Here is a 16026-nt window from a genome sequence, read left to right as displayed (position 1 = left end):
ACTCTTCCTGCCCTCACTGATGAGGGACAGCTACTTCTCTGTACTGTGTATAGCGAGAAATCAGTGGACAGCAGCGCCTTAAAGGGATTGTCCGGGATCAAAATGTATTTTTTTTTTTTAACTGTTTACTCACTATTACGAGCCGAGTCAAGGATCCCCAGATGTATTTAGATTGTTTATACACTGCTGCATGGCTCCTACGGTCCCCAACAGATTGTTGACATAGTTGTTTATATGTGTGATGACTTCCTGCCGCACTGCGGGTCCCAGCGCGGCATCTCCCAGTTTCTACAGTCTAACATCTTGTCTTATAGCTCCTCCCACCCAGTTACATGGACACGCCCCTATCACTGCCCCTAAAACCCAGCTAGTTTATAGCTCCTCCCACCAGCTAGTTACATGGACACTCCCCGATTTCTGCTCCTACTGTTGCTTTGACACGCAAATGGCCATAACAGGGACTATGGCTTGAAAGAGAAAAATCAGGGTGGTGTGGAAAAGCTTTACTCAACATAAAAGAAATAGCAGGCAAGCGTGACGCGTTTTGAAGATGGACCGCCTCTTCCTTAGACGTGATATACTGCTGGCATCTCTGTCCCTAAAGACATAAAAATCACCTATATCAAATACCAAAACACACTACAACACATGTAGAAAAATATATCAAAATTATCTTTATTGATTTATAAAATAAAAACAAATATATGCATTGGCACACCACGACCACAAGGGGGTGCCGCTTTGGGTCAACTATAATATCACATAGAATGTCTAATAAAAGGGAAAAATATGCACAAAAAATGACAAGGATCATATGGTATTCCCTAAAAAAATAAAAATAAAAATGATATGGCTGCAGTACAGGCATCCTGCACGCTGGACGGGCAAATTGCAGTTGTTGTGACTCATCACAACACTAAATGGTAAGTGCAACTGATTATATATTATGACTTTTAGGTCATACAGCGACACACACGAGGCGCCGCCTCCTATCCTTTTTTCTCTCTCTCTCTTAAAAAAGGTCCTGTTTAAGGACACAGAGGACGTTTGTAGGGAACACATCCCTGCCATCAAAGTCAAACCATCTGTCGGGGTAAATGACTGCAGAAAGTTTCTGCACAGAGCAGACCCTACGCAATGTGCGAGGGGCAGGCGATACGGGCTGGACGGCGGCACGCTCCCATGTCACCCTCTTTGATAAGAATGATATAAGAATGTGATGTTAGAAATCCACAGAGAAGGTCTGCAGTACAGAGGACCGCCTGCTGGAAAAGGACTAGAAAACATGATTAAAAAAAATATATATATATATAAATCACTTATCCAGACGTCATGATTGTATGGACGCAAATTCTGATATTTCGTTATTGCTAACATTTGCCACAAATTATTGTTACTTTTATGCAGCATCAAAAAAAATCTGTGCAACTCGTACACAGGCCAAAGAAGAACATAGCGCTCTTACTGAATGAGCCAGACCTGTACAGATGTCCATAGAGCCTTCTACTGGATTCAGGTCATCTGCACGGCAGTCACTTTATTACATGTACACAGATCTCAGGCAGTAAAGGTAATCCGCCCTTACTTTCATCATGGATGTCAGATACATTTCTCAATAACCCAGGACTAAGACTCCTAATCTGGATCTACCAGTTGCCCCACTCAACATCTGCAGAATCTTAGTCATACAGCGAGATGGTGAGACATCTCCAAGTTCTTAAAGCCTATTAAAGGATAGTTCATCAATAACAAAACAGCAGGGATCAGGCACCGTAACTATACGGCCCCGTACAGTGTTCATTCAAGAGAATAGTTCACTCAGGGGAGGAAAAAAAAGGGAGAAGGCCTCATGTTGTAGGCAGGTCCAAAGTGCTAGAAGGCGGGCAACACAAGTAAATGGGACCAGCAATACTTTAGTGCAGCACAAAATACCACCCCATCGGTGTGAAATACCACAGTGCAGCACAAAATACCACCCCATCAGTGTGAAATACCACAGTGCAGCACAAAATACCACCCCATCGGTGTGAAATACCACAGTGCAGCACAAAATACCACCCCATCGGTGTGAAATACCACAGTGCAGCACAAAATACCACCCCATCGGTGTGAAATACCACAGTGCAGCACAAAATACCACCCCATCGGTGTGAAATACCACAGTGCAGCACAAAATACCACCCCATCGGTGTGAAATACCACAGTGCAGCACAAAATACCACCCCATCGGTGTGAAATACCACAGTGCAGCACAAAATACCACCCCATCAGTGTGAAATACCACAGTGCAGCACAAAATACCACCCCATCAGTGTGAAATACCACAGTGCAGCACAAAATACCACCCCATCAGTGTGAAATACCACAGTGCAGCACAAAATACCACCCCATCAGTGTGAAATACCACAGTGCAGCACAAAATACCACCCCATCGGTGTGAAATACCACAGTGCAGCACAAAATACGCCATCACCTGCAGTATTCAACTCTATCACCAGGGACAGCGTTAAAGGGAACCTGTCACCGGGATATTGTGCATAGAGCTGAGGACATGGGTTGCTAGATAAACCGCTAGCACATCCGCAATACTCAGTCCCCATAGCTCTGTGTGCTTTTATTGTGTAAAAAAACTAATTTGATACATATGCAAATTAACCCGAGGTGAGTCCTGCGTGAAGGAGCCCAGCACCGCCCCGCATCCTCCGAATCTCCTCCTCGCGAGCTAGCGATTGCGCAGTGTCATAGCTGTACTGGCATCAGCCTCAGGGAACGAACTGTGCATGCGCTAGTTCGCACATCGCAAGATTACGGCGCTCTAGCTTTCTGACGTCTGGGAGCAAGGAGGAGATTCAGAGGATGCGGGGAGGTGCTGGGCTCCTTCACGCTGGACTCAGGTTAATTTGCATATGTATCAAATCGGGTTTGTTTGTTTTTTTACACACAAAGCACACAGAGCTATGGGGGCTGGGTATTGCCTATGTGTTAGCGGCCATCTAGCAACCCATGTCCTCAGCTCTATACACAAAATCGCGGTGACAGGTTCCTTTTAAGGCTGAATTCAGGAGGGCACCCGCGGCTGCTGGCCAAATGCGTAAGTAACTGATGCTCCCAGCATTAATTACTACTCAGAGCATGAGATCATTAGGTATCCAGCTGTTTGCCATAAGGAGGGCTCGGGTGGCCCCCTGGATATCGGCCCACTGGGAAATTTCCCTGTAAGGCAGGCATGTCCAAACTGCGGCCCCCCAGCTGTTGCAAAACTACAACTCCCAGCATGCCCTAATAGCTGTAAGCTTCCCAGGCATGCTGGGAGTTGTAGTTTTGCAACAGCTGGAGGGCCGCAGTTTGGACATGCCTGCGGTAAGGTCTATGGCCAGTCCGCCCCTGGCAGCCCTGCAGCAGTGGCCAGGCACAGCCAGTACACAGAACAGAGCTGTGCCGTCTGTGGTTTCCGATGCACAGTAAGACTACTTTCACACTGAGCCCAAAAACGCTTCCATTACTGATAATACAACCATCTGCATCCGTTATGAACAGATCCGGTTATATTCTCTTTAACATTGCCATGAACTCTATTGAAAGTCAATGGGGGACGGATCCGTTTTCTATTGTGGCAGATATAGCCCTATGCTTACAATCTGATGTCAGTCCATGTTGTAATACCTCTGGACTGACTTTTCCTATCCAAGCAATTCTGATATTATTTCTTTGTAACACACTCTACTTTAGGTTTGTAGTACCTTTTTATTTATATGAATGTTAAAGTTTCAAATATTCCAAATTTTTTATTTATTTATCTGCTCATAAAAAAGCTATAAGGCATCAGTCAGAAGATTTGTACCTACGACACTGGCTGACCTGTTACATGTGCAGTCGGCAGCTGAAGACATCTGTGTTGGTCCCAAGTTAATATGTGCCTGCATTGCTGAGAATAATTATGTTTTAATGTATGCAAATGAACATCCAGGCAGTGAAAACATCCCCACATCTGGCCCTATCACTCAAAGTGCAGAGGGGGCGGCAGTTGTAGAGAGAGCAGAGCCTCTAGGTGTAATGACAACGCCCCCGTTGCTCCTAGAGGCTCAATTGCATACATTAAAATATCATTTTTCTCGGCAATCCGGGCACATATGAACATGGGACCAACACAGATGCCTTCAGCTGCCAAGTGCACATTTAACAGGTCAGCCAGTGTCATCGGTACAAATCTGCTGACTGATGTCCTCTAATAACTAACATTTACCACATGTCCACTTTATGTTCCATAATTCTCATACGCAATCTAATTTTTTTGGGGAAGACAGAAGAAAGCTTATATGTTTAACAGCAATTTCAAAGAAAAATTCCAAAACCTACTTTTTCAGGGACCAATTCCGGCTCTGAAGTGACTTTGACATAAATATAGATACCAGTAATCCCACCATAAATCACCCCACTTTAATACTTATTTAATATGCATACGATGTAGTGGCAATTTGGAAACCAAAAGTAAAAAATAAAATAAAAGTTTTATGGCATTCCCTGTTACTTTCATTGTGCAGGTCAGTACGACTACAGCGATACCACATTTATATAGTTTTTCTTAAAAAAAAAAAAAAATAAATGATTATTGTTTTATGTCTACAGAGTTGTATGAAGGCTCATTTTTTACAGGGCGTTCTGAAGTTTTTATTGTTACCATTTTGAAGAGTGTATGACTTTTAGATTTTTTTTATAGAAATTTTTTGGTGGGAGGTGAAGTGACAAAAATATTGCCATCAGCTATTTTTATTAGTTTTCTTTTCCACACTAAGGGATTTATATTTAAATAGGACCGGTATTTTGGGACATGGTGGTGAAATGATCTTTATTTTATTGTTAATTTATTTTTATTAATGAGGAAAGGGGGGGGGGGGCGATTAGAATTTTTATATTTTTAAAAAACATTTAAGTATCCTTAGGCCACTTGAATATGCGATCTTCAGATTGCTTCTCTTATACACTACAATAAATTATAATTGCAGTATATGGGAGATTCGCTATGTTCTTATGGAGCCCTGCCACCTACAGGTCTCCATAAGAACTACAGCTGTAATTGCCTCAGATTCTGAGTCACCAAGGCTCTTATAGAGAAGGAACGGCTTCTCAGATATCTGCAAAGGAAAATACATCCCTCAAGGGATTTATATAGGGATAGTGTGAGCATTTTAACCCCGCAGGTGTTTCATAGAATTTATTAGAATTGGGCTGTGAAAATAAAATGTTTCCAATAATATGTTGTTTCACTCCAAATGCATTTTTTTTTTTTCTGTTAAATCTTGTGAAAATGTAAGACCCAGTAAACTGTTAGGCAATTTCTGCCGAGTTTAGCAGTACCCCGCGGTCATAAACAGGTAGGCTTCAAGAGAGCTGATTTGTCTTTTAAAGCACAGATTTTGCTCCAATATATTTGGGTGCCATTCTACATTTGCAACACCTTTGAGGTACCAGTACTGTGTAAACCCCAAGAAATAACCCCGTTTTGGAACCTGCATCAGCTAGTGGCATAGTGATCGTTTTGACCCAACTTTTATTAACACTAAACTCTTTTTTCAATAGTATGTTGCTTTAGCCCCAGATCTTTTATTTTTACAAGGGGTAGAAACAGAAAGAGTACCCCCCCCCCCCCAAACTGCTATTCCGTGTATATGTCATTCCATTTTGTGTCATCATATTAGAAGACCCAGATCATTTGCTTTTGTAATGGTAAAGGATTTTTTATGAGCTGTGTTTTTTTTTTTTTTTTTGTAACCTTCTGTGGTACATATGTCAGTGTTTTTCATTTTTATGTATTTCACTGCAAAAGTAAATACCATGATCATTTGATTCTGTGGACTAATACAATTAGGAAGATACCAGACTTCTATACTTTTTATATACACACACACCATAAAATCATTTAAAGAAAACAATGTATCACCTAGAATTCTGTATCGATTACTAAGAAAACTTATATTATCTAAATCACAATTATAGACAAATACAATCAATGTGTAGATAATTAGTCTAACAATAGACTGATGGGCACTTTGCAGCCGTTTCCAGCTGTATACATCTCTATAAGGGTATGGCCATATGTAGTAAATCTGTTGCAGACCTTCCGCTGCAGATTTGCCAATATTCAGGCAGTGGCAAAATTTGCAACTAATGGTGAAGACTTTGTCGGTGGAAATTCTGACGGTTTTGCTGCAGGTTTCCCCCTCTGCAATGCAGTTCTGTAGAGGTTGGCGCCTCCACCTAACTAGACCGGCATCTAAAACGACAGTCTTAATAAATGACGCCATCTTTTTTATTAGCATATGGATAGTAAAATCTAAAATTTACTGAGAATTTTGAAAAAATTTGCTATAGAATGCCAATTGCTGTGATGTACATGAACTGGAATAGCTAAAGATACAAAAACAACCATAAGCACAGGTAATACAAGTCTGGGACACCCTCAACACCTACTGGACTCTACTGGATTTTGCCTTTGATGCCTAATTAGTCAAGGGGAATTTTGGGTTTAGCCACTTTTAGGCAATAGGGATTTGCTCAAAGATGGATGTGTTAATTAGGGCATCCTCCACAACTTGTTTATTTTTGATGGAGCCCGCTTTTATTTAGTTGAGGGGCGCACTCTCTCTGAATAAGGCCTTTTCAAACACATTTTTAATTTTCTAAAACAGGGTTCCCCAACTCCAGTCCTCAGGGCCCATTTGCCGGTCAGGATTTAGGAGTATCCCACAGAATGAATACCTGTGGTAAGTCCTAATCAGCGATATCAGTACAGTTTCTGTGACTAGAAGGGGTGAAGGACCTGTGAGGACATCATGGTTATGAGGCCATGGGTGCACAGGTCCATTGCCTAGGATTTGTGCTAATCACTGCAGAAGGTTTACCATTGAAAATAGTAATCCAACTGGTGTAGATGCTATTCCTTACATTCCAATATTTTACTCAGTTTTCTATCCTTTGTGTTTTGTGGAAAAAGAGGTTGGGGCTCTGGAGAAAAGGGGCATGGATTAAATGTGGCTAAATGTAGTAAAATTATACCATCTGATCGGTAAACTGAGACTAGACCAGGCATCCTCAAACTGCAGCCCTCCAGCTGTTGCAAAACTACAGCTCCCAGCATGCCCGAACAGCCTATAGGCATCAGCCTACAGCAGGGCATTGTGGGAGTTGTAGTTTTACAACAGTTGGAGGGCCGCAGTTTGAGGATGCCTGGACTAGACAGTCTAAAGAAGCCAAAGTCGCCCAGCTGGCTATCGGAGTAGAGATGTGGCCCCAAGCAGCAAGTCACCGCTGAAGCCAGCTATTGGCTGGAGCAGTGGATGCGACTATGCCCATAGTCAGCTTGCTGTGTACAGTGCCGGGACCGGAATCAGCGCGGACCACCAGAGCGGCATGGAGTATGAATCTTCTGTTTCAGGGGTCATGCTACGGGAACTTGTTGGGGAAATTTAGGGTTGTGTCCTTACTGGCTTCCGGACCAGGGCGAGGTTCATCTCCGCCTGTTCTATATAAAAATTATCTTGGCAACAAATTACCATAGTCTTTCACACAAGAAATATTCTATGAAAGCAACCGCTCACCCTCGAGCCTCTACAAAAATCTAATTTGTGGAATTATTAACGTGTTCACTACTGACCATGAAAACTGCTCTTCACGTTTCTTATTCCAAAGGAAACAGACTCGTCCGAGTCCGAGCTCTGGATAACGAGTAAGCCATCATATACAACAATCCATTCCTTTAACTAAAACATCAAGTTCTGCTATAAGCAAGTTAATATATGTATAGGTGGATTACTCGCCAAATGTCCGTGGAGATTACAGGTATAGTCCCTGGGCCCTAAAACATGAATAGGAACAAGCAGCTCACATTTCACATAATGCTATAGCACGAGAGGGGCAGGGGTGCCCCTTGTACGGAAAATTCTTAGCTAATGGAAGTAAACCATCTGTCTTGTTGGATGGCAGATGGTATCAACTCGCATCAATAAAGAGATTTCTGCTTAATGTGTTCACAGCATAGGACACTGAGCAGGTTACCTATCTGATTGAAACTATGCCTCGCGCCGGAGGATGCTGGTGTGTAATCCCAGATTACCGCGAGGGTTGCAGGTATGTATGCCCCATGCCTATGTATTAGGTGAGAGCAACTTTTGCCGAAGTAAAAAAAAAATAAAAAAAAATAAAAAAAAAATTATGAAAATAACACCAGTTGCTTTTTTTTCCCCTCATATTACGATTCCATACAATTTCCGAGCTTTAAAAAGAGCTAGAAAACAAGGTCTACACAAATACAAGGGCCTGAGCTGTACCTGCGGATGCAGGATTTTTTGGGTGATATACAGAGAGAGAATAGCTTGGCGCGCAGTGGCACCAGACGGAGCATGGTACAGCAGCACAGCATGGCCTCCAGGTGGCGCTGTGTCATTCACACAGCAGCACAAAATACCCCTCACTCGAATCTCAATTTCTTAAGCATGGCACCAAATTCAATGTCTTCTTGTTCCGTTTTCCATGCAAATGTGGGCAGCAGCGAAGCTCTCCCTTTCTCCTAAAACCTGGGCTCGGCACAATATTGCCACATGTATCAATCTGTTATTCATGCTGAAACAATGGCATACACCCACAACAGGCTAGACATGTCTTTCCTCCAGCTCCTGCTGCAACAGATGAGTGGTGCGCCATGTAATACCTCACGGTTATGAAAGTGGTGCATGCAGCGCTACCGATTGGCTAGGCCGACTGATCCTAGTAGAAAGAAAGATACCGTTGGATTTCACATCTGTGCTGGGTCCATTCCTGTCGGTGCTGACCGATACTGATCGCACCAGCACGAACCAGAAGCAGAGGTCATATTGCCGCCTTCACTGAGCGCTTCCCTTACAGCCAACTACCTGCAGCCCGCTATACTGCAGGCAGATACTTACCTGTAGTAGACAACATAAGGGAAAACAACAGCCTTTCCATGGAAGAGGATGTTAATGAAAAGGGTCATTGAATAAAAAACTCAACTGGGAGGCCTCTGGAGAAAGGAAAGTGCATATACCTGTGTGCAGGGAAGTCTCAGGGGTATTACACAAGGAGGCAGAAAGTATATAGCGGTGTACAGGAAGGCATCCGAAATGGTACATAAAGTCAGAGCGTGTGTACAAGGACGCCTCAGGAGAAAGTATATAGCGGTGTACAGGAAGGCGTTTGAAGTAGTACATAAAGTAGCAGCACTATATACAGTATGTGTGTACAAGGACGCCTCAGGAGGACGTATATAGCGGTGTACAGGAAGACGTCTGAAGTAGTACATAAAGTAGCAACACTATATACAGTATGTGTGTACAAGGACACCTCAGGAGTATTACACATAAGAAGCAGAAAGTATATAGCGGTGTACAGGAAGGCGTCTGAAGTAGTACATAAAGTAGCAGCACTATATACAGTATGTGTGTACAAGGACACCTCAGGAGTATTACACATAAGCAGAAAGTATATAGCGGTGTACAGGAAGGCGTTTGAAGTAGTACATAAAGTAGCAGCACCATATACAGTATGTGTGTACAAGGACGCCTCAGGAGGAAGTATATAGCGGTGTACAGGAAGGCGTCTGAAGTAGTACATAAAGTAGCAGCACCATATACAGTATGTGTGTACAAGGACGCCTCAGGAGGAAGTATATAGCGGTGTACAGGAAGGCGTCTGAAGTAGTACATAAAGTAGCAGCACCATATACAGTATGTGTGTACAAGGATGCCTCAGGAGGAAGTATATAGCTGTGTACAGGAAGGCGTCTGAAGTAGTACATAAAGTAGCAGCACCATATACAGTATGTGTGTACAAAGACGCCTCAGGAGTATTACACATAAGAAGCAGAAAGTATATAGCGGTGTACAGGAAGGCGTCTGAAATATAACAAAGTAGCAGCACCATATACAGTATGTGTGTACAAGGACACCTCAGGAGTATTACACATAATACTGCATATATAAGAGTTTGTAGACTTTTTCTGAGATGCTCAAAAGGGTAGAGTCACATTCTGATTTGCCCAGCCACAGCAGGTCAGGAGTGAAGCACAGCCTAGACAATTTTTGGGGAATTTCCCAAGAATAGCACATGTTCTATCCTACTGATGTGGACAGAAATATACGGTGGTGTGAATGGGCCCTAATCCATAAGACTGCTGGGTTTCTGAACATAGCAGGCACAGACTACTGAGAAATCTGTCTTACAATGAAAACAACAGAAAAATGTAATTTATAAAAATAAAGACAAACACAGTTTAATAAATCAGGGCGGGGGTTTCCATGCTGGGAGACATCCCGTGACAAACCTGATGCCTGAAACGATCCCATAGAAAACCATAGGATCCGTTCTGCCATCGGTTTCTGTACCGCACCAGCAGGGAACTACAACGGATGGCCGGGTGTAACGGAGCCAAGCCTTAGGACTCATGTGTCATACGTGAAGAATCCATGTTAGAGTCCCAGCACCACACCCAACCAGCAAACGCAATGTAAAACAGACCATGAAATGCGTGACGTGAACGCACCCGCACTGACTCCTGACCCATTCATGTCAATGGGTCTGAACATGAGCAATTTTTTTTTCCACTCATCAGTTCTGCATTAAGTGAGAATCGCTGCATGTTCTATATTCTGTGTTTTTCACGCAGCCCTGGCGCCATAGAAGTGAATGGGGCTTCAGTGAAAGACGCATTGCATCCGGAAGCAAGTGCGGGTGCGATGTGTTTTTCACTGATGGTTGCTAAGAAAAGTTGTTTGTAAACCTTCAGTTTTTTCAAACGCATCAAAACACATTGAACTTGTTTGCAAAATGGTTTGTGTTTCACTGAACACATCAGGACCTAATTCGTCACGTGTGAAAGAGGCCTAAGGGTACTTTCACACTACCGTTTTTGTTTTCCGGTATTGAGTTCTATCCTAGGGGCTCAATACCAGAAAAAAACTGATCAGTTTTATCCTAATGCATTCTGAATGGAGAGCAATCCACTCAGGATGCATCAGTTCAGTCCCTCTTACGTTTTTTGGACGGAGAAAATACCGCAGCATGCTGGAGTTCTCTCCAGCCAAAAATCCTGATCACTTGCCGGAATGCCGGATCCCGCATTAATGCCGGATCCAGCATTAAGTGTTCCAGCAAAACGGATCGGGCTTTCCGGATAAAAAAAAAAAAAAAAAAAAAAAAAAGAAGAATACCGGATACGGTATTTCAATGCATTTGATGCGGATCAGTCTGACAAATGCCATCAGTTTGCGTCCGCATTTTCGGACACGGCCGGCAGTTCCGGCGACAGAACTGCCTGCCGGAATCCTCTGCCGCAAGTGTGAAAGTAGCCTAAGACTTCAATCCACATCACAGACCAAAGTACTGCATGTCCCCGTGATTCCGTGGAAAATCACTGATGTGTGAACACATTAAAGTCAATGGGTACGTGTTCTGTCCGTGGAGAACATAGACAGCACACATACACGATTCACTGAAGTGTGAACAAAGCCTTAGGAGCATGGCACAAAAAGCAGAAGGTATATTAGTGTATACGGTATTGTACAGTCTCACTACGGCCCCCGGCCATCTAGAAGCGTCACTGACCGCAGCACTGTGCGCACTCAGGCCGAGAGCAGATCTATGAGCGGCGTGGCACCCACCCTATGGGAAAGACAAAAGGATGTATAAGGACGTCTTCGCACATGGCAGATCTTGTTGCAGAAATTTCAGCTCCATTTGTGGTGGCAGGAGGCGCATGGACTGCTGAAAACCCATGAACTGAAATCCACATGTGGAGGCGTCCTTATGGGCGCGCGGCTGTCACACCAATATTTAGTGCGGCGCAGATTCTCACGGACATGAAAAACATTAATGACGGACAAGTGGGGGAACACCCGATATTACAGGTTGTAGGAAACACCTCATTTTCCAGTTGGTTTCTACAAAGTCTCACTAAACGTGAAGTTCTCTCCTTGGGGGCTCTACAGTCTATACCAGGGGTAAGCAACTACAACTCCCAGCATGCTCCATTCACTTATATGGGAGTTTTGAGAGCAGCTGAGCAAGTGTGCATGCTGGGAGTTGTAGTTTCACAACAGCCGGAGCGCTGGAGGTTGCGGACCCCTGGTCTTCACTATTTTGGGAGTACCCACATGCCCTGCCATCTGTATAAATAGGGCACCATACACACTCCATGCAGTTTTACAGCCATGACTCAATAATAACAAATGTGTTTTCATCCCAAACCACCTTTATGGCCGCTGTAAAACTACAATTCACAACACGCCCAATACATAGTGAACTCGGCGATTCTTCCATCGTTGGTCTATGCCCACATTCCGGGCAGCTTCGCCCCACCTTTCAGTGTGCCATGCAGTATGACACGGTTTCCTCACAATCTGCCATCATTCAGCTTATGACATCAGCAATGATTCAGTTTTGTTTGCGATCACATTCAGTTTTTATCACGGGGGTGCAATGAAATTTAATGCGTTTTGCACGCGATAAAAAAAACTGAATGTTTACAAACATCTCTTAGCAACCATCTGTGAAAAACACATCGCATCCGCACTTGCTTGCGAATGCGATTTTCACGTAGCCCTATACACTTCTATGGGGCCATGCATGAAAATGGCAAAATCTAGAACATGCTGCGATTTTCACACAACGCACATGTACACAGCCCCATAGAAATGAATGGGTCCGGATTCTGTGTGGGCACAATGCGTTCGCATCACGCATTGCACCCGTGCGGAATACTCGCTCGTGTAAAATGAGCCTTACTATTTACAATAATCAAAATGTTGGGGCTGGTAGTACCACTGCAAGTGTGTGGTGTGTGGCAGCAGCCCCTGTACACAGGGTTAGTGGTGTCAGTGCATGTGCCCGGGTATGACAGGACTGGCAGCCTCCTGTAGTGTGTCAGGTATACATAGGAGCTGACACTTCACCCCCGGGTACTAGGGGCACTACCGCACTAGACTGCCCGGAAGAAGTGTGCACAGCCCCTGTGCACAGGATTAGTGGGTATGACAGGCCTGGCAGCCTCCTGTAGTCTAAGTGTCAGGTATGCACAGGAGCTGACACTTCATCCCTGGTACTAGGGGGGTCAGTGCATATGCCCGGGTATGACAGGACTGGCAGCCTCCTGTAGTGTAAGTGTCAGGTATGCACAGGAGCTGACACTTGACCCCCGGGTACTAGGGGCACTAGCCTGCAAGGAGAAGTGCGCACAGCCCCTGTGCTCAGGATTAGTGGGTATGACAGGACTGGCAGCCTCCTGTAGTGTGTCAGGTATGCACAGGAGCTGACACTTCACCCCCGGGTACTAGCCTGCCAGGAGAAGTGCACACAGCCCCTGTGCTCAGGATTAGTGGGTAGGACAGGACTGGCAGCCTCCTGTAGTGTGTCAGGTATGCACAGGAGCTGACACTTCACCCCCGGGTACTGGGGGCACTAGCCTGCCCAGGAGAAGTGCGCACAGCCCCTGTGCTCAGGATTAGTGGGTATGACAGGACTGGCAGCCTCCTGTAATGTGTCAGGTATGCACAGGAGCTGACACTTCACCCCGGGTACTATGGGCACTAGCCTGCCAGGAGAAGTGCGCACAGCCCCTGTGCTCAGGATTAGTGGGTATAACAGGACTGTCAGCCTCCTGTGGTGTAAGTGTCAGGTATGCACAGGAGCTGACACTTCACCCCCGGGTACTGGGGGCACTAGCCTGCCCAGGAGAAGTGCGCACAACCCCTGTGCACAGGATTAGTGGGTATGACAGGACTGGCAGCCTCCTGTAATGTGTCAGGTATGCACAGGAGCTGACACTTTACCCCCGGGTACTAGGGGCACTAGCCTGCCCGGGATAAGTGCGCACAGCCCCTGTGCTCAGGTTTAGTGGGTATGACAGGACTGGCAGCCTCCTGTAGTGTGTCAGGTATGCACAGGAGCTGACACTTTACCCCCGGGTACTAGGGGCACTAGCCTGCCAGGAGAAGTGCGCACAGCCCCTGTGCACAGGATTAGTGGGTATGACAGGACTGGCAACCTCCTGTAGTGTGTCAGGTATGCACAGGAGCTGACACTTTACCCCCGGGTACTTGGGGCACTAGCCTGCCCGGGATAAGTGCGCACATCCCCTGTGCTCAGGATTAGTGGGTATGACAGGACTGGCAGCCTCCTGTAGTGCGTCAGGTATGCACAGGAGCTGACACTTCACCCCCGGGTACTAGGGGCACTAGCCTGCCAAGAGAAGTGCGCACAGCCCCTGTGCTCAGGATTAGTGGGTATGACAGGACTGGCAGCCTCCTGTAGTGCGTCAGGTATGCACAGGAGCTGACACTTCACCCCCGGGTACTAGGGGCACTAGCCTGCCAAGAGAAGTGCGCACAGCCCCTGTGCGAGTCCCCGGGGAGCCGCAGACACTACACGTGGAGGAGGAGGCGGCGGCTGTCTCCCACGAGTCTGATGGAAGTTATGAGGAGACAGTACAGGACGGCTGGGAGGGGAGGAGGAGGATGGGAGCAGTAGTCCCGGTTACCTGTCTTGAAGTCCATGCCATGCTCCTGGCTGCCGTCCATCTCGGTCTGCAGCATAACGTACAGCATCCCGAATGAGTTCTGGATGCCGAAGATGGAGCCCTGGCACCAGGTGGCCGCCAGCACCACCACCCAGCCGAAGCCCCCCTCGGGCACTCTGCTCCGCACTTCCTTCTCCCGGTCGCCATGTGAGGGCACTTCAGCGGGCATCGGCGCCCCTTCCGGGGTTCCCCCTAGCAGGCTGTCCCGCATCCCCTGCTCTTCCCCCGGTGGCAGGTTCTCGTCCTCCTCCGTCTCTTCTTCCATCGTCTGGCTCTCCTCCTCCCAGTGCTCCCTCCCAGCTGCCCTCCCATGCCTCCGCCCCTCGCTTCCCTCCATGCCCCGGTCTACCTGCTCAGCAGTCGCCACAGTGCGGCACCGCACTCCGCCGGCCACTTACCTCAGCTCACCTTCCGCGTACACCACTTACCTGCAGTGTGCTCCACTATAGTGCACCTGACTACATCCACCTACCTGCAGTGTGCTCCACATATAGTGCACCTGACTGCCACCACCTACCTGCAGTGTGCTCCACATATCCTGCAGTGTGCTCCACTATAGTGCACCTGACTGCCTCCACCTACCTGCAGTGTGCTCTACTATAGTGCACCTGACTGCCTCCACTTATCTGCCGTGTGCTCCACATATAGTGCACCTGACTGCCTCCACCTACCTGCAGTGTGCTCCACTATAGTGCACCTGACTGCCACCACCTACCTGCAGTGTGCTCCACTATAGTGCACCTGACTGCCTCCACCTACCTGCAGTGTGCTCTACTATAGTGCACCTGACTGCCTCCACTTATCTGCCGTGTGCTCCACATATAGTGCACCTGACTGCCTCCACCTACCTGCCATGTGCTCCACATATAATCTACCTGATAGCCTCCACCTACCTGCAGTGTGCTCCACATATACTGCTCCTGACTGCCACCACCTACCTTCAGTATGCTCCACATATAGTGCACCTGACTGCCTCCACTTACCTGCAGTGTGCTCCACTATAGTGCACCTGACTGCCACCACCTACCTGCAGTGTGCTCCACTATAGTGCACCTGACTGCCTCCACCTACCTGCAGTGTGCTCTACTATAGTGCACCTGACTGCCTCCACCTACCTGCCATGTGCTCCACATATAATCTACCTGATAGCCTCCACCTACCTGCAGTGTGCTCCACATATACTGCTCCTGACTGCCACCACCTACCTTCAGTATGCTCCACATATAGTGCACCTGACTGCCTCCACTTACCTGCAGTGTGCTCCACTATAGTGCACCTGACTGCCTCCACTTACCTGCAGTGTGCTCCACATATAGTGCATATAGTTAATTCCTTGTTTTAGTTTCATTTTTTCATTTATGTATCTGAAGAATGCCTGATCGCCTTTTATCACTGGCTGAGCTAATTTCTCTTCTGCCTGTGCTTTAGAAGCTCTTATAACTTGT

At 46.3% G+C, this 16026-nt stretch overlaps 1 protein-coding gene across 1 annotated transcript in view; it reads right to left on the bottom strand.

Annotated features, from left to right (window-relative positions):
- Positions 1 to 14875, bottom strand: part of SLC16A2 (solute carrier family 16 member 2) — a 158312-nt gene extending 143437 nt beyond the window's left edge. The window contains exon 1 of the mRNA XM_044305636.1: positions 14543 to 14875. Coding sequence (XP_044161571.1) covers positions 14543 to 14846 — 304 coding nt within the window. The 5' untranslated portion in view covers positions 14847 to 14875. The remainder of the gene's footprint in view (positions 1 to 14542) is intronic.
- Positions 14876 to 16026: the final 1151 nt, after the last annotated feature.

Source organism: Bufo gargarizans, chromosome 9 (assembly GCF_014858855.1).
Source record: "Bufo gargarizans isolate SCDJY-AF-19 chromosome 9, ASM1485885v1, whole genome shotgun sequence".
NCBI lineage: Eukaryota > Metazoa > Chordata > Amphibia > Anura > Bufonidae > Bufo > Bufo gargarizans.
This window is presented reverse-complemented; position numbering and strand designations above follow the sequence as displayed.